The 22,061-nt window shown below is 37.0% G+C and overlaps 1 protein-coding gene across 3 annotated transcripts; it reads right to left on the reverse strand.

The window, feature by feature from the left end:
• Nucleotides 1–1,188: 1,188 nt before the first annotated feature.
• LOC136031112 (zinc finger protein 718-like) lies at nt 1,189–21,395 on the reverse strand. 3 transcript variants are annotated; one of them, XM_065710423.1, is made up of 3 exons: nt 20,714–21,395; nt 4,755–5,830; nt 1,189–2,308 (listed from the first exon to the last, which is right to left on the reverse strand). In XM_065710423.1, exon 3 carries the CDS (start codon nt 2,291–2,293, stop codon nt 1,241–1,243), a length of 1,053 nt encoding a protein of 350 aa, XP_065566495.1. In that variant the 5' UTR covers nt 2,294–2,308; nt 4,755–5,830; nt 20,714–21,395; the 3' UTR covers nt 1,189–1,240. The 3 variants fall into 3 exon arrangements, with proteins under 3 accessions (XP_065566495.1, XP_065566496.1, XP_065566494.1); XM_065710424.1 differs by lacking the exon at nt 4,755–5,830 and having other exon boundaries at nt 20,918–21,394; XM_065710422.1 differs by lacking the exon at nt 4,755–5,830 and having other exon boundaries at nt 20,714–21,394.
• Nucleotides 21,396–22,061: the final 666 nt, after the last annotated feature.

Here is a 22,061-nt window from a genome sequence, read left to right on the forward strand (position 1 = left end):
CGTCTTTACACTTCCCAATAACCATTACTATATATAGGCACTGGTCAAAGTTTGTAACTTGTAGCCCCTTCCACGGGGATTCTGGAGAGTAAGTCGTCCCCAAAGACACAGTTATAAGGTTTTTCGACTATGCTGAATAAAATGGCTATATCAGAATTTTGATCCGGTGACATTGGGAAAATAATTAGCGTGGGAGGGGGCTAGGTGCCCTCCAATTTTTTTGGGGTCACTAAAAAGGGCACTATAACTTCATTTCCGTTAGAATGAGCCCGCTCGCAACATTCTAGGACAACTGATTCAATAACATCACTCCTGGAAAAAAATTCCACATTTTTGTAGATAGGAACTTGAAACTTCCACGGTAGGGTTCTCTGATACGCTGAATCGGATGGTGTAATATTGGTTTTATTACTTTTAGGGGGTATTTCCCCCCATTTTCTAAAATACGGCAATTTTTCTCAGGCCCGTAACTTTGGAAGGGTAAAACTGATATATTTAAAATCAGCACTTAAATGTAATTCCGTTGATGTAGCTATTGGTATCAAAATTCCGTTTTTTAGAGTTTTGGTTACTATTGAGCCGGGTCGCTCCTTACTACAGTTCGTTACCACGAACTGTTTGACAAAATGAAGTAAATTGGTCACTTCGCTATGAGCAATTATTTAAATTTTACCTTTGTAAAATAGGTCTGCATAAAGTAAAAACCAAAAACATCTACTTTTTACTTGTAATTTCCACAAGTTAATACCACAACCTGGCAAATAATGATGACCAGACCACAGGCACGCACGCAGGGGAGGGATTCACACACCTCAACTTTGTAAAATGCTTAATATTCTCAGCGAAATGTTTAATTTTCCCGTGTTTTCCTGGTATTTCTTTCGTAAATGTTGAACCCCCCTCCTCCCAAAATAAATTCTCGAATAATGATTTCTCTAATTTTTTCCTCGAATAATAGTTCTTTTGCAAATAAATATTCCTATTTACTTGCTTTTTACTCATATTTACAAAGAATAGCAATGCAATAATCGTAATTTTCAGTGAGAAACCCCTTGAGTTTAATGAGCGGCAGTGAAAACTGATAACCTTGAGTGTTTGAAAAATTTGCCGCATATGAAAAATAATGGACTAGGGAGTACAATGTCTGGACATCCGCTAGGCCTTAAATTAGATCTTTTTTTCCTCCTCTTCTTCTCTCAAGAAAACAAGCAATTTTAATATAAACTAAGTTACAATACAATTAAGTGTTCCCATTTTCGTTTTTCTTGAACATCACAACAAATCTATGTGTATTCCTGTGTTTTCGCAACTTCTTGAGACTAGAACATACTAGACCACATTTTTGGCACTGATTAACATATTGTTTATCGGTATGTCGTCTTGTATGGTCGTTCATACAGGATTTCCGAATTTTAACTCCACATATTTCACACACTGCCATTGGTTCAGAGGGAAGGTTTAAATGATATTTGATATGTTTGTTCAAAGTCTTCTTATGCGAGAATGCCTTCCCACAATGTGGACAAATGGAAGACTGTTCACTGTGCTTTGACCGCATATGATACGCATGGTGTTCAGTTGTTGGAGATATGTTTCCACAAATTTCACACACAATGCGCTCGACATCAAGGCCATGAATAGAAGCTCGATGCAATCTCAATCTAGTCTTACGACTGAAGGAATAAGAGCAAACTTCACAAATGTACTCATTTTGAGGTTTTTTATTCACATGCTTTCTAATAACATTCTTTGATTGCAACTCCTCAAGAAAACCTTGGCACTTTTGACCGTTAAAGAAGTCCACTTTTTTTAGCTCATGAATCTTTTTCGGTGGATTGTTTAGCAAATCCTTGCCTTCTATGATTTCTTTTTTAATGGAAATATAATCTACAGCTTCGTGATCTGCTTCATAAAAGTTTGAACTACTAGTAGGCATCGATGTGTCTATCTCACTAGATTCCACTTCACATTCAACCGGTTCACCAATTTCAGATTGAAAGAAGTATAGGGTATTGTTATCACTGTCGTCAACTGTCATAACTCCGTTGCTAATATCATTGATTTCTTCAGAAATACATTTAACATCAGGGGAATTAGGAGTTCCATCGTCTTGGCATTCCAGTTCTACGCAACATTCGCTTGGATTGAAAAGAATGGTACCATAGACACTATGCACATGAGACTCAGTCTTGAAGCAAAACCCACAGACTATCTCAGAACATTTCACACCTAAAGTTGCCTTCAAAACATTAGGGCTTAAGGAAAGTAAACCTTCTACATCAAGCTGAACCATTTGAAAATTAATTCACTGCAAAAAAAAGAGAAGAATCTTTTGTAATCAACACTGAACGGGATTATGAATGTATAGTGTAGAAAACCATATAAAGAAAAAAGTTGGAGAAAAGAAGAAAGTTCATTGTAGCCAGTTAACCTTTGCAAACTCTCTTTGATAAAAATATGTAGTTAAATGTCTAAAACTAATGCTATGTCCTCTCAGCAATACTCATTAGTTATATTTTTTTCTAGCTAATACTCGGGCACTGGAAACTAGGTTAAAGCTAGAATCCAGGAAAAGAGAAGTACCTAGCTTTGTTAAGAGCTTCCAGACTTTTTTTTTACAACGAATTCCCTTATTTTATAGTATATACACTTGAAAATCTTAAATAATGAGCAGTAATGGAAGCGGTGGAGTACGTAATGCCGTAAGTAGTGGAATTCTAAAAATAAAAGATTAATTTATGAGGCTCTCAATAGTCTGTCATCAACAATGGTATCAATCATTTTTAGTACATAACTGTAGGCGATAGTGCGTATCCACTGTCATGTATTGCCTATGAACATACCAGGTTTTTAGTGTTTGCTGTGGGGAAAATGTTAGGTCTCGGATTCCATTGGGGCATTGATTTCGATGTCGGAGCCCAAGGTCTTTTTCATGGTGAACTCCCAAGTTGGGAGCCAGAATTGGCAAAGGACGAAGAAGATACCCTAGAAGTCAAAGTGCAGTGACGTCAAGGGATTACGAGACTGGCTCAGTCTCTTTCGCCAAGGCCATCCTCATGCCCTTGCAGAAAGATTGGGTGCAGCTAAGCAAACCTACCCCAGAATTAGGGTATTTTCTGACCGTATGCTTATTACCGAACTCACGAGTGTGGAACATTGCTGAAGGTGGGATAACTAGGGTAGAAGCAAGCCATGAAGGGACCAATTTCCAAGCTGAAACTCTAGATAAGAATTGAGAGAAAGGGGAAAGGTGATAAAGTTCGGGATTCTTCATATCCGAGACCACCATCAATATAGCGACCCGAACTTAAGGTTCCCGCTCAAGAGGCTGCCCTGTAAGATGACAAATAATCTTGCGCATATCCAATTAGCACAATATAGCAAACCAGCGAGGATGGTTGAGGGTGTGTGCGAGGGGATCCTCTGAGGCAACACACTAATCCAAGCCTTAAAATAAATTTGTTGTGAGCAAAGGTCCCAAATTAGTGGTAAAAAAAACAAGGTTAAGATAATTTTTCCTTTATAAAAAAGGAAAAGAAAGGTTAACATTATTTGTAAAATTCACGAATGAAAGATCTCCATCCGTGGAGCGAGTGAGCATTGATGGGAAAAAACTACTACGAAATGACAATGAATCTTAGTCAGCAATCGTGGACTCAAAGAGCCCAAAGAAAGCAATGGCTGATGGTCCATTGTATTCTAAAGATGAGAGTAATACAGTTAAGTAAATTAATCGCTCTCATCAAGACAGGCAAAGATTAAATGAGGGTCAAACTTGACTAAAACTCCAACATTTTGCTTTGACTCAGTTTTAAGAGTGATTGAATGCTGCGTGGAGGATAATTTTTTAGGGGAAGACACCAACCTTTACAACCAGTTGTGGGATACTGCTTCAAGACAGTGATCAACACAATCAAATGCTCAACAACTGACCTTTGTCTAATTTCTTTATTAATTATATTCAAACATGAAGCTTATTTTGCTGGTGGTGTGGATTCTGAACATCTTCCAGCGTAGGTTTGAGATTCTCTATAGTTACCAACAGTAAAAGAAAAAGTGTCCTGCGGCTGTGTAGTGGGTTTGATCTCAGCTTGGTAAAACGGAACCCAGGGTTCGAACCAAACTGTAGCAACACTAATGGGGCCGACGTAAGGATCTTAGTAGTCAAGAAGCGTTGTTAATTCAGTACAGTTAAAATGTCCTGTGATAACATAGTAGGTTTTATCTCACCTTTGTACTACAGAAAACAGGGTTCGATCCGAGCTGTAGTAACATAGTAGGGCCAACGCAAGGGTCTTAGCAGTCAAGAGGCGTCATTAACTCAATACAGTTAAAAGTTTGGTAATGAATAAGAGAAGAAACCAACCTGCATTAAACAATAAAATACAGAGGAATAAGGTAATTATAATCGTGAGAAGATGTGTCCTCCAAGAAACAAAGAAAGCCAGGCTAAATTAATTGATTGACTACTGTTAAATTTGAGAAGAAAAAAAGTATCCATATCATGCTGGGCGGAAATGCAAGAAACCATTCTTATAATAGAATAAACCCAACATTATCCCACAAAATGGAAATGAGTAATCATTTCATGATTACTCATGAGCAATCAAATGCATTCTAATAGCATGCTTTGATAGCAACCCTTTCTTAGGGAAATCAAACTGAAACAAAGGGCATGTAAAGATTCCCTTTCCACTGTCCCTCAGTCCTTGCGCTTCAATTTCATTTTAGATAGCATCAAAGGGTGATTTTACCTAAACCCAATTTTGTTCAGTGTTCCTATCCTATCGCGATAACTTGTGTGAATTTTCATGATATGCCTGGACAAAGAGGCCTTCAAAAATTTATTTTTGACATAAGTTATAGATTTACTGCCATCCTGGATTGCTGAAATTCTACTTGCAATTGTTCTCATCAAAGGAGTTATAGCCTCCCTTTTGTGTGCTTTCTAACATGTCTTGATAATTGACACTGTCTGTCACAATTTTTGTGTAATAAACAAAACTTTATTTTTGACTTAAGTTATAGATTTACTGCCATCCTGGATTGCTGAAATTATACTTGCAATTGTTCTCATCAAAGGAGTTATAGCCTCCCTTTTGCGTGCTTTCTAACATGTCTTGATAATTGACACTGTCTGTCACAATTTTTGTGTAATAAACCAAAATTTATTTTTGACATAAGTTATAGATTTACTGTCATCCTGGATTGCTGAAATTCTACTTGCAATTGTTCTCATCAAAGGAGTTATAGCCTCCCTTTTGCGTGCTTTCTAACATGTCTTGATAATTGACACTGTCTGTCACAATTTTTGTGTAATAAACAAAAATTTATTTTTGACATAAGTTATAGATTTACTGTCATCCTGGATTGCTGAAATTCTACTTGCAATTGTTCTCATCAAAGGAGTTATAGCCTCCCTTTTGTGTGCTTTCTAACATGTCTTGATAATTGACACTGTCTGTCACAATTTTTATTACATTTATAACACTGAATATATGTCTGAAGGATTTTTATCCTTCCTAGATGACAACTGGAAAGCATGGGAACATTGTCATCTTGTGCAGTTGCATTTGTAGATGAAGCAAATACAGACTCTTGATTATCCATAGTTGCTTCTGATGAGAGCTAAATAATTCGTCAAATGTGATATATTTCGTTGGAATCTTGGTCAGGATTCACAAAGATATGGCTTTGAGCATGTTTTTTGAAGTTGCCGTTATTTAAATGATGACCACTGCTATTTTTGTTCAATGAAGATTTGGCTTGAAAGGTTGGTTCATACTCTACTTTACACAGATCCATAGAAGCCAACGGAGGTTTTTCCTACCTAGAAGCAGAGCACTGAAATGAAAAATTCAGTTGATCTTCACTACCACTGTTCATAGATTGTGCACCTACAATGAATTCAGGAAACAACTTTTAAATATTATCTTTAACATAATCTTCATCAACAATACCGCAGTAGTCAACTTTATGAGCTATTTTTTTGTCCACAATGCAGCCAGTAGATAGTTGATATTCTTATCAAGAAAATGCTCTTTAACACTGGTATCACTATTCAACTTTGAAATGTCACAGGTTTGATTTTTTGAATCCTGTATGATTTAATACTCTTCGTGCGTCTCTTTACCAATGAATTATTAAAACTGGCTTTGGCATATTGCTTCTTTGGAGCTTATGCAATTGCCTGATTAACAACATTTCTGCTTTGCAGATATTGATGTAGATTACCAACAGAAGACACTTTAGAATTACTTTTCTTAATATACGGTGGACCAGAAAAAAAGAGTTTGCATTGATTGGAATAGCATAGAGGGGTCAAGCAAATCACTGGCAAGTCGTTCATAACAGCATAAAAATAAGCTACCCTGATGGAACTTACACAACTGCTGATGAGAATAATCAATATTTCACCCGTATCTGGACCTCATTTCCTTCCCGACACAAGCCCAGAAGCCTGAAATTACTTGACTCCTGCAGAGATGAAGGTGAAGTTGTTTTCGATAAGATGACAACCTATAAGACCCTGATGATGGTGAAAGTAAACAGTTCTGCTTATCCAGACGAACTTCCGCCCAAACGGATTCGAGAACACGCCTTTTTCATTGTGAAACCAGCTTGAGTGCTGATAAACCCGTGCTTTCATATTGGGATTTTTCCAGCTGTTTGGAAGAAAGCTAACGTTAGAGTAATTCCTACGGTTACTAACCCTCAGAGCTGTGACGAACATAGACCTATTTTACAAACACCAAGCCTGGCAAAAGTGGCCAAGACCTTTATCATGAGGGTCTTTCTGGATCAAATCAACGAATCTATCGACCCGAGATAGTACAGTGGACTGAAAGACTGTATTACCTCAGTGTATCTAGTGCGGATGTACGATAGTCACCTCAAGTGGGTCGAAAAGGGTTAAAGTTTTGTCGACCTTAGTGCCACAGACTTCCGAAAGGCTGTCGATTTAATTAATCACATTGTAGCTGCCCTTAATCTTAAGCTAATGGGGGCTAAGAAAAAGACTCTTACACTCGTGTTGGACATTTTCAGTCAGAGGATGCAGCGTGCGCTTGCTCTCTACGAAGGTGATAGTAATTCCAAATGCTCCTCATCCACTTGTGGAGCCCCTCAAGGCACTAAGCTAGCAGCTATTGCATTCTTGTTTGCAATTAACTTCCTCGTAGCTGACATTGACGACCGCTACATGTTCGTGGACGACTGGTCATTTATCCTGAAACGTTTAGTACAAAACAGAGTTGTGATGCCACAATTCAGGTCAAATTTTTTTTAGTGTTTTCACAATAGAATGCGCGGATCTATATCTTGAGATCAATCAGAACAAGTCGAAGATAGTGCGCTTTGACCCGCTATAAAGCGATGTTAGGGAGCCAAATGTTCGATTCCCTCAAAGAAACAGTATCAAAATCCTTGGAGTTACTTTCTCCAATGACTTTAGTTTTGCTGCACATGTCGAAAACGTGGTTAGAGTGAAAACACTAGTCTACAGACTTTAAACGGTATGCGTGGGTTCAGTATGAACACTGTAGGTGCAATACGTCCACCCTATTCTGGAATATGCGTGCCCTTGGGTGTCCTCAGCACTTAGAACAGTGGATCTTTCTCAGAAGCTTGAATCAATTCAGAAGCGAGCGGTATCGATCACCATGGGCAGCCGTGACATCCCCTACGAAAAGGCTCTGGAAGTACTAGGATTGCCGTCACTCCCAAACTCGGAGGAAACCCTAATAATGAGTTTTGGAAAGTTTTTGTTCTCTAAATCTCAGCACCATGACATACTACTTGATCAACCTGTACCATCAAGAACAAGAAAGCAATACAAGTTAGTTCCTGTTAAAGCAAGAACAAACCAATGTGGTAATTCTTTCGTCCTGGTTTTTGTCAAATGTACAATAAGAGTTAATGTTTATAGTTTGACTTACATTTACAAGTGTAGTTTGATTTTGAATATGTTATAAGAAAAAACGCTAATCAGCGATAGGTGCCCCGTTTTGCTATTAAACATATGTAATACTACTACTACTACTTAATAATGCGAGTATTGTTTTTCCGAATTGCCAATAAACCACTCATGAAGAAAAGACGATTTGAAATTGAAATAAACCAATTATATTCAAAATTGCTATTTCCCAAGTAGGGACAGCTCTGTGACACGGTTTGTTGATTAAATACCAAGGGGCTCTGCCCTTGGGGTCCCTGACGCCAGTACACTCATTTTGTTGTGCATTTCTGGCCTTTGGCTTGCTTTGACTGATATTGTGCCTGATGCAAATTTTCCTAGATTCCTGCATCTACCAAATTGCTTGAGAGTGCTTATTAACCCCCTTTTGTCCCTGCTTTGAACTTTAGCTCTGTGCCTGCTTTTGATTTATATTGCTTGCTTAATTTATATTGACTGAACGCCCCCCTCTCTGCTTGTAGGCTAGCTTATTTGTTTTATTTATTTGACATTTTGATTTCCTTTGTGATTTGATTTTGTTGATTTTCCTGATTATTTTTAAACCATTGTGTTTTCCTTTTCCTTCTTTTGTTGTTCTTTTTTTTTGTGATGACTGAAAGGTCAGTTAGTAGGCCTAGTCCTGCCACCCCTGACCCAAATAACTCTAGTGTTAGGATTTTGGCTTTAGGTGTTGAAGGTCCTAATGAGACCCGTAGGGTTCTGAAATTAGGTAGCAGAACAGTTATTGCAAGAAAACTGTTTGAACACCTCCAAAATCATGAATGCCAGGGCCATTATGGTTCAATGCTAGAAAGACTTGGACCAGATGGCCCTATTATCATAATAGCTGCAATCCAATCAGTAGCTACTGCTATACTTTCTATTACAGATATAGCAGTTAATGGTTGTAAAGTAAAGTTTGTGCTTAGTCCTAGTTCCAACCCTGCTTCAATCAGAAATAGAAAAGGTATTGTTTTTATCCCATCTGAGGAGGTCACCAATCTGGATGATTTTGTCAAGGAGGTCCAAGTTGACAATAGAATAGAACAAGTGACACTGGCCTTTAAAAACCCAAACCCTTCTGTTATTCCCTTGGTTTGCACCTTCAATTTGGATGTTCAGTTCCTTCTGAAAATCTCTGTCTGGGGTGCAAGGTATACAGTTAAGCAGTTTATCCCCCGAGCAATACAGTGCTTCAATTGCCAAGGTTTTGGCCACATGGCTTCAAATTGTCGCAGAGACAGAAGATGCCTACTGTGTAGTGGACAACACACCCATAATGAATATCCCCAATCCAAAGCAATAAAGCAAGATCAGACTCTCAAGTGCCCAAACTGCAGTGGTAACCATGCTGCTAATGCTAAGGAATGCCCAGTATTCATGGAGAAGAAAGCAATTGTCACTTGTTCTTTCACCAATAATGTCCCCATGAGGACTGCTGCTGAGGCCTTGAAGAAGGGACTTCCAACACAGACAAAATATGTCCCTATGGCCAATAAAGACTCCTTCCCTGCTTTGACACCTAATCACCATCCAGTTGAGGACCTAAACAAGAAGTATATGTCCATGTTTGAAGGAGTGGCAAGACAGATCTCTGATCTTACCCAGATATTAACATCCCTTTGCAAACTGGTCTCAAAGATACTCCCAGCTGGTTTTGAAAATGCTGCTCTCAGCCTGAACAACATTGCTGAAAACATAAACAGAGTGGAATCAAGCCCTACAACCAGTAATGCCTCTCCACAAACCAGCAGCCCAGGAAAAACTGAAAGAAAACGTAAAGGCAAGGAGACTATACCTAGCCCAGAAGGTTATAGTAATAAGCTACAGAGACCCAGGTTAGCCCTTTCAAACACCAATGTCTAGCTCCCTTTCAGTGTTCCAATTAAATATACGGGGATTCAACCATGCCAAAAGAAAAGAACTCCAAAACATCTTAGTCAGGCATGCTCCTGATGTTTTTCTACTTCAAGAGACCTTTTTAAAACCAGAGAATACTTTCTGTGACTTCAAAGGGTACAATATTGCCCGTTGGGACAGAGTCCATAAAACTGGTGGTGGCTTACTGTCCCTTGTGAAAAATGACCTAGCCTTTAAAAAACATAACCCCAGTCCACAAGGGGAGATGGAGGTTGGTATAATTGACATAAAACTACTTGGAAGTGATAAGTGGATTAGTATTGCTAACTGTTATGCACCAAAGACAAATAAGTTCTCCCTGAAACAATTCAAACTGATTGTGAATGCATGTGGCCCTGTAAAAATAATTAGTGGGGACTTTAACCTACACCACAGAATGTGGGACAGTGTATCACCTGAAGGTTCAATTGCTACCTCTTTAACCAATTACATCCTGGAACCCCAAAATAAGTTGTCCCTTATCACACCCACAGACCTAAATACACGGCTGAACCCACAGACAGGCAAGTACTCAACCATTGACCTCACTTTCACATCAACAGATATGGCAAATAGTGTAGAAATCCAGAAACCCTGCGACTTTGACTCAGACCATGAGATTATATCATTGAAACTGGAGATTAACCCAGTAAGGGCAGGGTACCAACCAGTGAAATTGTGGAAGTTCCAAGAAAAACTCTGGGACTCTTGGAAACACAACTTAAACCAAAAGGCTTTGGAAATTAAGACAATTGATGAGTCAGTGGAATCACTGTCTAATAAGATTACTTCAGCTATCATAGCCTCCTCAGAAAGAATATTTGGCTACAAACAACCTCATCCAAAAAGACAAAATTCTACTCCAGGATGGAACAGTAAATGCCAGAAAGCCTATCTAGAGACGAAAAAAGCAAAAAATAATTTCTCTAGATACCCCTCAATTGAGAATAAAATAGTTTTTAAGCAAAAGACAACAGAATTCAAAAAGACACTGAAAGCTGAGACACAAGATGGATGGAGAAGGCTCATTGAAGACAAATTTAGCCACAACACTCCTGTTCAGGAGCTATGGAGAAACTTCCAGATTTTTTCAGGCAAAAAAAGAAGGAACCCCATCCCTGCAGAAATACAGATGGGTAGGTCCACAGAATCTTCAACCAATGGTAAACATAATCTCTTCTTAGAAAAGTTTCTGAATGTAGTTACTCCATTATAGTCCACACCCCACCAACCTAGTCCCAAAAATAGTAATGCCCCTTTTCCCTTTTTAGCTCCCTGGAAGTCAAAGACGCCATTTCAAAGCTCCAGCCTGGTGCAACTGGCCCTGATGGAATTCACAATTTGATGCTGAAAAATTTGCCAGATTCATTTGTTGAGCTACTGACAGAGCTATTCAACAGATCTGTCATAGAGTCAGCAAGACCATCTGAATGGAATAAGGCAATAGTGATCCCACTTCTCAAGGCAGGCAAAGACCCTAAGCTGGTTGATTCCTACCGCCCCATATCTCTCACTTTTTGTGTTGCAAAACTAATTGAGAGGGTAATAAAACAAAGAATTTTAACCCCTTTATCAGACCACATCCAAATTGAACAGCTTGGCTTTTTACCTGGAAGAAGCACCACAGATGCCCTAGTTAGACTAGAGCATCTAATAAAACTTAGTTTCAAAAAAAGGAAAAGCTGTCCATGTAATATTTCTAGACATGGATTCAGCATTTGATAGAGTTGATGTGGGGCAACTAATTAGAAAGCTATCTGTAATGGGTTTACCAAATCTACTGGTAAATTGGATCCACCAATTCTTGATGGGCAGGGAGGTTCAGGCTTCCTTGGGTGGCTCCTACTCAGAGTTTAAGAGAAAAGCTTATAACATTGGACTCCCTCAAGGATCTGTTCTAAGCCCACTTCTCTTCTCGGTGTATTGCCATGATATAAGCCTGGAAAATGTCCTTGGAGCAGAGCTGTTTCTGTATGCTGATGATATTGCTGTTGCAGTTGTGGGGAGAGACCCTTTATGCTTACAGTCAGCCTCCCAAAAAGCGGTAGATACACTATCAATTTGGGCAAATAGTAATAATATGGTTTTCTCAACCCATAAGTCAGTTAGTGTGTTGTTCCACAAAATGCATAACCTGGCTGCTTTCAAACCACAGGTGAAACTGAATGGACAAGAGATTGTAGTTGCAGAACATGCACGCTTTCTGGGAGTTATGTTTGACCATAAAATGACATGGAAACCCCATTTGGATGAGCTGATTGGTGGTCTCAAACAAAGACAGAACTTCATTAATGCTCTCTGCCTTGGAAGAAGAGGTGCCCCCACAGCCTTTGCCTCAACTATTGTCAAGTCAGTGGTGATATCCAAGATAGACTATGGATCATTTATATACGGATCAGCTAAGAAATGTCTCCTGAAGAAACTTGACACTACACTTCATGCAATCTTAAGAAGGGCCCTTGGTGGCCTAAAATCTACTCCTATTGTAGCTATGTATTGTGAAGCAGGAATCCAGTCCCTTCACTCCAGAAGAAAATACCTCCTTGCAAGATATTTTGCTAAGAAAATAAGACTCAGGAACCATATTATCTACAAAGAAATTATTAGCCACCACAACCCTGACATCCACTTTAAACCAACAGAGATGTCTTCTTTCCAGAGATTCCTTTGCCTTCCGGGCATGGAAGAGTTCATAGAGAATGGCAGGCTGACTGTCAATTTGGATGATGATTTGTCTAGTGCCTCCAAGGGAATTAAGGAATTGATTATTCGTAAGATCACCATAAAAAAAAGGAGGGCCTCCCCCAAGCAGTGATGAAAATCATATTCCTGGGAAAGCTGGCAGAATATGAGGAATACATTCAAGTTTATACAGATGGCTCAAAGACAGTAACAAAATGCAGTTGTGCAGTAGTTATACCCTCCCAGAGCCTGTCTCTTTCATACCGTTTACCCCCTAACCTAACAATTTTCTCTGCAGAACTTATGGCAATTAAGTTTTCACTTCAAGCCATATCAAGCCAAACAGAGAGCAAACACCAGAAGTATATTGTCTGCTCTGATTCACTTTCAGCGCTGGATTACCTCTCACACCAGCAACACCAAGAAAGAAATGTTGCCATTGAGATTGAAAATTTGGTTACTCAACTTGCAAAAAAGGGTATATCTGTTCTATTCATATGGGTTCCAGCACACTGTGGTATAAAAGGAAATGAACTAGCAGATCAGGCTGCAAAACAAGCCTCCCAACTAGGCCTGATCACCCAAACCCCTATCACTGGTCCTGAACTTCTTTCTTCAATTAGCTCAAAAATTTTTGAAGAAGAAGAGGCCTGGCTCCATTCTTCTCATACTCAGCTCCTCGATCTTTATGATTATAAGCAGCCTTCAAAAGAAATGTACCTCACTTCTCGCATCCTTTCTACCTGCCTATTTCGTCTTAGATGTGGCCATGCAAAGACAAAATCAACACTATTCCAATGGAAAATGGCTCCATCCCCCAACTGTGACACTTGTGGAGTGTATGAAGATATACGCCACATCATCTTTAACTGTAGAAAATACGAAAAAGAGAGAGAAGTACTAAGAAATTGCTGTGAGAAGGCATTTAGTGCATTCACAATGCGTTTTGTTCTGGGACATCACACGTCTCCTCCTTGGGCTAAAAAACTAAGCACAAACCTATTATGCAGATTTGTTAAGACTACTGGTTTGGTTCATTCCCTATAATTTTTTTTTTTTTTTTAAATTATTATTACCTGTTCAATAGGATTTTTAGAATTGCCCCATTTATCATTTTAGGTTTATTTTATCGACATTTGGTTGTATTGTTATTGGTTATAATGTGTAAAACTTGTATTACTTTTTATTATTGTGTTGTACATGTATTTTAATTGATGTTTGAAAATGTATAGTTGCAATATTTTGATTCCCGTTTTTCAACGCAGGCAGTTGCTGCAGGCAAATAACCCCCCTCCATTAGCAAGTCAAGCGATACTGTTCTGGCTCAGTGAATAATGACTAAGTGACACCCAAGCAAGCTAGTGATCATAGAAGGCACAGAACAACTGAGTGATACGAACGCATATGACCTATTGGTCGAACGCGTCAAACCCCAAACAACAACAACAACAACCACTCATTCTGTCATTATCAGAAACTTGTCGGTTTGTATCCGTACTAATTTCTTGAATCATTGTAGAGAGACTATCCCAAACAGCACCTTTCACCACTAATTCATCCATTATATCAAAACTAATGCCTTAATAAATTTCACTTATTCTACTTTTTGATCTCTTAGAAACTGAAATTTATGTTTTGAGTATTTTTTTTTCTCTTGGGATATTCCATTGGAACCATTCTGAGTCAATACATTTCTAGCAGCACTGCTTTCAAGGTGGACCAACTCAATACAACATTTGCTCATAAGGATGTTTCCATATACATTGTGCATATGATCCTTGGCTTCCAGACAAAAGCTAGTTCATTGCTAGTTCTTGAACCCAATTTCGAAAATAACATCAACATAAGTTGTGCCTTATTTATATGTTGGTTCCAAAAACTCAACCTTGTATACAAGCTCCTCCTTGAACTTTGGTGGCTCGGGGGTACCACCTTTGCAGATTATCTTTCAAAGTTAAGGGAATGAGACAGATAGACTCGACTAAAAATAAAAAATGAGGTTATCTTCTTTATCAGAAGGTTCTGGAAATTATTTCGGTTTTGTCCCAAATTGAGCAAACAAGTTATTTTTAGAGCCTACTAAACGTAAACTAATAATAAAAAAAGAGTTACTCTGTCGAAAATTCAATAAAAGGCATGTTTGGAAAGTAAGTTCCATATTTAAATCTAAAAAAACGAGCAAAAAAGGCAACAAAATTCATCTTACAAAAAACTACAACACTTACAAAATTTTTTACATGATTCCTACAACTTTCCAGGCATTTGTCACGGCATGGTACAAGTTTTTGTATACCTTCTTCAAAGAAAATTGCTGCCTGCATTGTCAACCATATAGTAAATTTGTCTTTCAGTTTTTTATCACTTTTTATGAACTGACTACCAAGAAAAGACTTCAAATAGAGAAACAGATAAAGTCACTAGGAGCAAGGTTGGGGCTGCATGGAGGATGGTCAACAATGTCACAAAAAAAAATTGTGTAGGGGGTTCATTTTTCAAATTTGTAGTATGGCATCAGGCATTATTGTGAGCAAAATCCATGCCTTTGTGAGCATTTCTTGACACTTGTTCTGTATTACATACACAGACAGATTTAAAGCTGTCAGCACCTGGACAATTACAGAATCTGATGCCTTCCAGTAAACAAACCATTTAGATAACATTCTCGATATTTTACTTCAAATAATATATTTATTTATTGCACATTTAGAAAATTGTTTTACTATCCTTATTGCATTTTTATTTATGTAAATCCTAATAAGAACAATATGGTTAAGAATAAAAGGCTCATCTTCTTTTCTTTATGTACCTATTTTGCTTAAATATAGATGATTAAACAAATTTTGCATAAACATAACACTGATACTTGTTACCAATCAGTGAGACCATTAAGTAGTTTCCTTAATTCTGGGAGTGATTTAACCCGGGAAGATTTAGTTAGTTGGGTGTACAAAATTCCTTGTTCTTGTGGAAATTTTTATATTGGTAGAACTCTTTAACAATTTATTGAGCATCAAAACTCAATAGAAAAAAACCCTACAATTAAGAAAGCCACTTGAAACTTTTGTTTTGGCTCTGGCTGAACATACATTTTTTCATCCTAAACATTTTAAGCAATTTGATGAAGCTGTAGCTATTTCTAATGATAGGTTTTTTTTTTCTCAATGGGCAAGGGAGGCTATAGGAATTAAAAAAAACATATGTTTCTTAATCTTTCAATAAATAGAGACACGGGGAATTTAACTATTGACCCAATTTAAGACCGTCTTTAGGAAAAAGAACCAATAATCAATAAGGGAATTAAAATTTTACATAATCACCAGGGGACAAGATTACCTACTGGATCAAAAAGAGTTGCTTCAAATATTAGCTAACAAGATGATTATTTCACAACAGAATAGTTAACTTAGTTTCAATTTTCATAATTTTTCCTCAGTTGCTTTGATGTTCTCATTGAAGTAACTCTAATAGGTTCTTTTCCCTATGTGGATCAGCAGCGACAACTGTATTTATCATTATTGGTGATGGTTTTATTTGTTTTTAGTTTAGTGTTTTTATTGTGTGCTGAGGATGTCTAGTTTAGATACTGGCGAAATCCACGTTATTTTAGCCTTTCATCTCTTTTCTCTCTACTGACCACAGTCTCATTTGAGGTTTTTTTGTGGAGTTTTATCTCTCTTAGTTGTTTGTTGTCATGTCTGGCCAGTTCAGCTTAAGAACTTTCATTAATAATGAATCCTGCTGAATATGAAATTAGGTCTGTAATTTATTTTCTGAATGCCAGAAATATTAAACCTGTTGACATTTATAAATAAATCTGCAAAGTTTATGGAAATAATGCAATGAGTGAATCAATAGTGAGAAGATTGGTTCAACAGTTCAAAGAAATGTATGATTAGTTTCATGATGAAGAGCAAAGTGACATCCATCAGTGGTTAATAATAAGGTTGTTTATGCAGTTAATGAGAATAATAAAGAAAATCATTTACAATGTATGCTCTTGGTCTTGAATTTCTACAAGTTTCTTTGACAGTAATTTATGAGATCAAAAATTAAAAACTGGGTTTTCACAAATTTTGTACTTGTTGTGTGGCTAAGATTTTTTCTGAACAGCACCAAAACAACAGATGGGAAGTGCATTTGATTCTTGAGACATTATGATGGGATTGGTGATTCATTTTAATTGTTCATGATCATTGGAGGATGAAAACTCGTTTGCTTATGGTACAGCAACTGACTGATGAAGGCACACATTGTCACTGGCAGAAGTCAATACCTTGAAGAGTCATGTGCATAGAATTTTGGGAAAGACAAGGCATTTTATTGATTGATTTTATGCTCTGAAGAGAAACAATCAATAGAGAAGTTTACTGTGAGGTGCTTAAAACAGTGCTAAGTAATCAGGGAGAGATCTAGAGGGACAGCCTGCCCATGTTGCTGGCTCAAGCCACTTTTTGATGTGATCAGGTAAAATTTGAAGCCTAATTTTCCAGCTCTGGAATGCACCAATGTATGCATTGTAGATTTGTTTAACTACCATATGCCTGTATCAGCTCCTTCTTATGAAAGAAGACATAGTAAATTATAGTTACTTAAAGACAATTTTTGAACAGGAAAGTTGAACTAGCCTACAGTTGAAAAACTTTGGAATAATCTATATGGAATATGATTCTGCTCTTCTATGTGAAGACATTATTATGAAAACATTTGCTGGAAGAAAGCATGTAAAGTCAAGTTTTAATCTGCATGATAATATTGATTGTGCATAGTCTAAATTGTATGTGAGCTGTGTCACCAGTGAAATGTTGTTAGCTGGAACCTTTTATTCTTAACTATATTCTTCATATTAGGATTTACATAAATAAAAAAAAGTAATAAGGATAGTAAAACAATATCATAAATGTGCAATAAATAAATACATTATTTGAAGTAAAATATCAAGAATGTTATCTAAATGGTTTGTTTACTGGAAGGCATCAAATTCTGTACTTGCCCAGGTGCTTACAGTTCTAAATCTGTTTGTGTGCGTAATACAGAGCAATTGTCAAGAAACGCTCACAAAAGGCATGGTTTTTACTCACAATAATCTTTGATTCCATACTACAAATTTGAAGCATGAGGATGCCTAGTTTAGATACAGGCGAAATATCCACATTATTTTAGTCTTTCATCTCTTTTCTCTGTACTTGCTTCAGTTTTTTTGTGGAGTTTTATCTCTCTTTGTTGTTTTTTATTCATTATTAACATTGCCAAATGTATTACAAATTGTGCACACACACTAGTGAGCTCAAAATAGCATCATTGACATGTTGGTCAGTTATTAGCTCAAAACTGACCAGCCTGATAAAACCCTGGGATACCAGCTAATATTCAATCTTTCAAGCCTTGATTGCCATCAAGGTATTTTAGCCCTTGTCAAAGCTTTGTGTTTTCGTCAAACCTATGCAATTATTACTTCAACCAAAAAGACCTCAAAACAGTATGGTTTGACCTTTGTGAAGCTGAGAACTTGCATAATGTTTAGATCAGGGTGGGATGCATCTACAGAAGCCCCTCATCACCATCAATGTTGGTATTTGAGTGGGCAATTGCCTTTGTCTTTGAAAAAGCTACCACCAACTTCAGAGGAAACCTATTCATTGAAAATAACCTGAAAATACATCAATCAAGAAAATAACCAACAGACTCGGCAGGAAAATGTTTGTTGACTACAGATCCATTAGAGCTGATTTATCTAATGTTAATTGGGACACTATCCTTGAAGGACCTGTGGAAGACAAATGGAACATCTTCAAACCCCTTCTTCCCAATGCAGAGAAACAGCACACATTGGTTAAGATGATCCCCAAACCTAAGACCCTACCATACATGACCAGGGAAGTCAGGAAAGAGAGAAACCAAAAATCCTGCTACTGGAGGAAGTGCATAAAGCTACCTATGCTAAGCTTGCTGCTGTGTGTAACAAACTGTGCCAACTGACAAAGCAGTTGCACCTGGACTTTGAGTCCAATTTGCAGACAACTGCAAACAAAAACCTAAGAAATTTTAGAACTATGTCTCAAGGAAAGATCATAACCACCACAACATGAAACATCTGGCAAGGGAAGACAGTAAAAAAACAGTTTATTGAATGCATACTATTTTTTAAATTCAAAGAAAAAATATAAAATAATGGAAGAACTAAAGATAAAGTTATCTTCAATAGGCATTAATATCTTCAATATGCATTAAGCAGAATTATTCTGTATATTGTGAAGTAAGAATTGTTTTATTAACATGTTTCTTTATGTGGAGCTTATGTCCTGGGCTTACACTGCCTAGTTTGTTTTTAGGATGAACAAAATCTTTACCTGTAGAAGAAAACCAATCAGAAAGTACAATTTTCTTATTTTGGGGTTCCAGAGATCTATAGCCTCTAATGTAGAAAATATCAAAATCTTTTTGAAACATTTACCACCTTAAAGAATTTTAGTAAAATTTGTTACCACTTTTTCAAAAAGATGGCTTTGGGTTTTGTAAATGGGCTTGCCAAATATTCAGTCAAAAATGGTAATTCAGTGCCATTTAAAAACTCTAAAACTGTAGCCTAGTTGAAAACTCCATTTGCATGTTTATCCAAAGCATTCTTATTTTTCAAAATTTTTATAGAAAAATTGTACATGATTAAATAGATATTGGTTCTCCCCATGCAAGTGTGTTTACCAAGATTATTCTGCACAGTATGAAGTAAGTATTGTTGTTTGGGGTATAACACGTTTAACTAATAGGTCATATGCATTTGTATCACTTGATTGTTTTGTGCCTTCTGTAATCATCAGCTTGCTTGGGTGTCACTTTAGTCAATATTCACTGAACCACATCATGTGGTTCAGCTTATCTGACTATTGGTATGGGGTTATTCACCTGTAGCAAATGTCTGCATTGGAAAACACGAATCACATTGATCCAGCTGTGCTTTCTTATACAGTAATTAAAATACAAATACAAAATGCAAAGTTACATCATTCTTGTTATATACTTCAAAATATAAAAATTTAAGCAGATAAGGTATATATAATATGAAAGCAATAAAATGGTAAATGTGATAACTCTTAAAATGAACTATTATAAGAGTGAGAAAAAAGAAATTGGTAAAATTCTAATTTTGCTACTTTTTGTTATCTTGGAAAGAGTTAGATTAGGAAAATGAATTTTCCATGGGCAGGTCTACAGACTAAAGTATGTCCTGCAAAGGTATTTTGAAGTACATAATTCTACTCCTTCTCTCTCTAGAGGGCCCTAACCTTTATGACCTTTAAAGGCTTTGTGTTGTAAAGTGAAACCTTGCAAAATAGATCTACTGCTTAAATGAAGTACAACAAATTAGCTTTAAGCTTCACAACTTTGCTCAGTCCCAATTTATGAGGTTTCAAAGATCTGCAAATACATTTCCTAAATTTAGATAAAAATGCACTGGTATACCTGAAAATTCTGCTCAAGTAACAGGAAGGTAATTGTATGTTCAGAACTAAAACTACAGAAAAAGAAGCTGATAACAGAGAAATATGGTAAAATGTTGTGTAGTCAAAATTCCAATAGGTGGGCTATAGACTACCCTGTCCAGTAGGCAAGTTTCTAAGACTTAGAAATCAGAAGAGGGTTAACATAAAATCTTGCTAATACTTTCCCACAGTTTATTTTTTTTAGCTGGGTTCATTACTAAAATTTTTAACTTCCTAACCTAGCCCATTTCAAAAATACTAAAAAGTAGCTAAATTATTTTACCAAAAGATCTTATAGAGAATGGACAAAACCAGTAGTATGAAGAAATCTACCAAAAAGGTTTGTGCTTAGTGACCTAGCCCAAGAAGGGGACATGTGATGTGCCAGAATAAAACACATTGTGAATGTCTTCTTGCACAAATTCTTAAGTATTCCCTTCCTTTTTCGAATTTCCTACAGTTGAAGATGATGTGACTTATCTCTTCATACACTCTACATGTGAAGGAGTTGGGGGATGGGGCCATTTTCGGCTTTCTTAACATGGTTTTTTATGTGGAGCTTATGTCCCAGGGTTACACCTAAAAGTGCCTAGGTGGATTGAAAACTGAAAAATATTACAGCCACCAAAAGAATATAAACTTGCAAAGTTTTATGGGTAGCTTAGCAGGAACATCTCAAAATATTTTCCAAAACATTTACCTCCTTACAAAATTTCGATACAAATTCGTTGTACGTTACTGCTTCTTCAACAAGATGACTTTTGGCTTTGTAAACGAAATTGCTGAATATTCAGTCGAGATATATTCATGTGATGCCATTAAAAGCTCAAAGATGCCTTTATTGACTGCTTACGACTTGATTTGAACATAATTAAAGATGATATCACAAAATAAAAAACCATGCCTTTTTCTAAAAAGATAATGCGTTTTCTAAGCGATAGTGATTGCTTTATTTTTCTGCTATTCCGAGAAGTTTTTTTGAGGGAATTGTTTAATCCAGAAACTTCCTAGTGTTGCCAGATCAGAGAGGGCGGATTATGCTTCCTTGAGCTCAAAATTATGCTTTTTTTGGACACATTTATGCTACGCTTCTATATTTTCCCAGGTTTCACGAAAAAGTTGATCAGATAAGACAAGTCGAATTCTGTCTTATCTAAATAAAGGTTCTGAATAAAATATAATCTGATAATAACAGCTTAATAATTTATTCTTAACCCGCTAAGAGAACAAAAGCGGGGTATAAACAAAGGAGGCAAAGAAAAAGGTAAAATAGCATAGAAAATAAGTAAAAAGATTTTTTTTTATGTCCAGGGGAGGGATCTTGGTTTATAATTTGGTTCACGCTTGTCTTCTTTTTTTGCAAGTCATCTTTATTCTCGAAGCGGTTGGCGGCATTTGAAAACATAGTTTCTTACATCATCATTAGATTAAACGTCAGATACACTAGAAAAGAAAGAAAAAATGCGGTTCATATTCAATGATCTTCTTCATATTCGCTTTCGGATTCGACTTCTTGACCAGGGGGTGGGGTAGCTACGTAGAGGTTATTGGAATTGTAGAGTTTGATCTAATTGTCTGTAGGGACATATTTGTAGCAAACTCTATCTTTTGTTCTTAGTCATGATTTTGTGACCAGCATGGCTTCAATACTTTCTTTCTTCAACCTATTCGACTATTTCGTCTTGACATCACTGATCCAGTCTGCGTTCGAATGCGATACGGAGAGCACCCTCTCGGCGAGTTCTTCCAGATCTGGAACACTCTTTCGTCGGTAAAGTTTCTCATTTCGCGTATTTTTCTCCACATCAAGTCTGTAGTAATTTTGCTCATATCTATCTTTTCGGAGTTACTAAAAGCATATGGTAGCTTGCGCCACTGGGACTCAATATCTGTGAGTTTTGGCATGAGACTTGGAAATCGGTTCACTACGACACCGAGTGACCTAGTGATTTTGGTAGATTAGAAAAAAATATCTGATCAGCATAAGCTTTTCACAAATCTTTTGGAGTTTTGGCGATAGTTTGGTGTCTAGTTGGTATGCAGTAGCT

The sequence above is a fragment of the Artemia franciscana genome, chromosome 9, assembly GCF_032884065.1.
Source record: "Artemia franciscana chromosome 9, ASM3288406v1, whole genome shotgun sequence".
Lineage (NCBI taxonomy): Eukaryota > Metazoa > Arthropoda > Branchiopoda > Anostraca > Artemiidae > Artemia > Artemia franciscana.

Coding starts and splice junctions, on each gene's coding strand:
- LOC136031112 (XM_065710423.1), bottom strand. CDS start 2,293: ATGGTTCAGCTTGATGTAGAAGGTTTACTTTCCTTAAGCCCTAATGTT.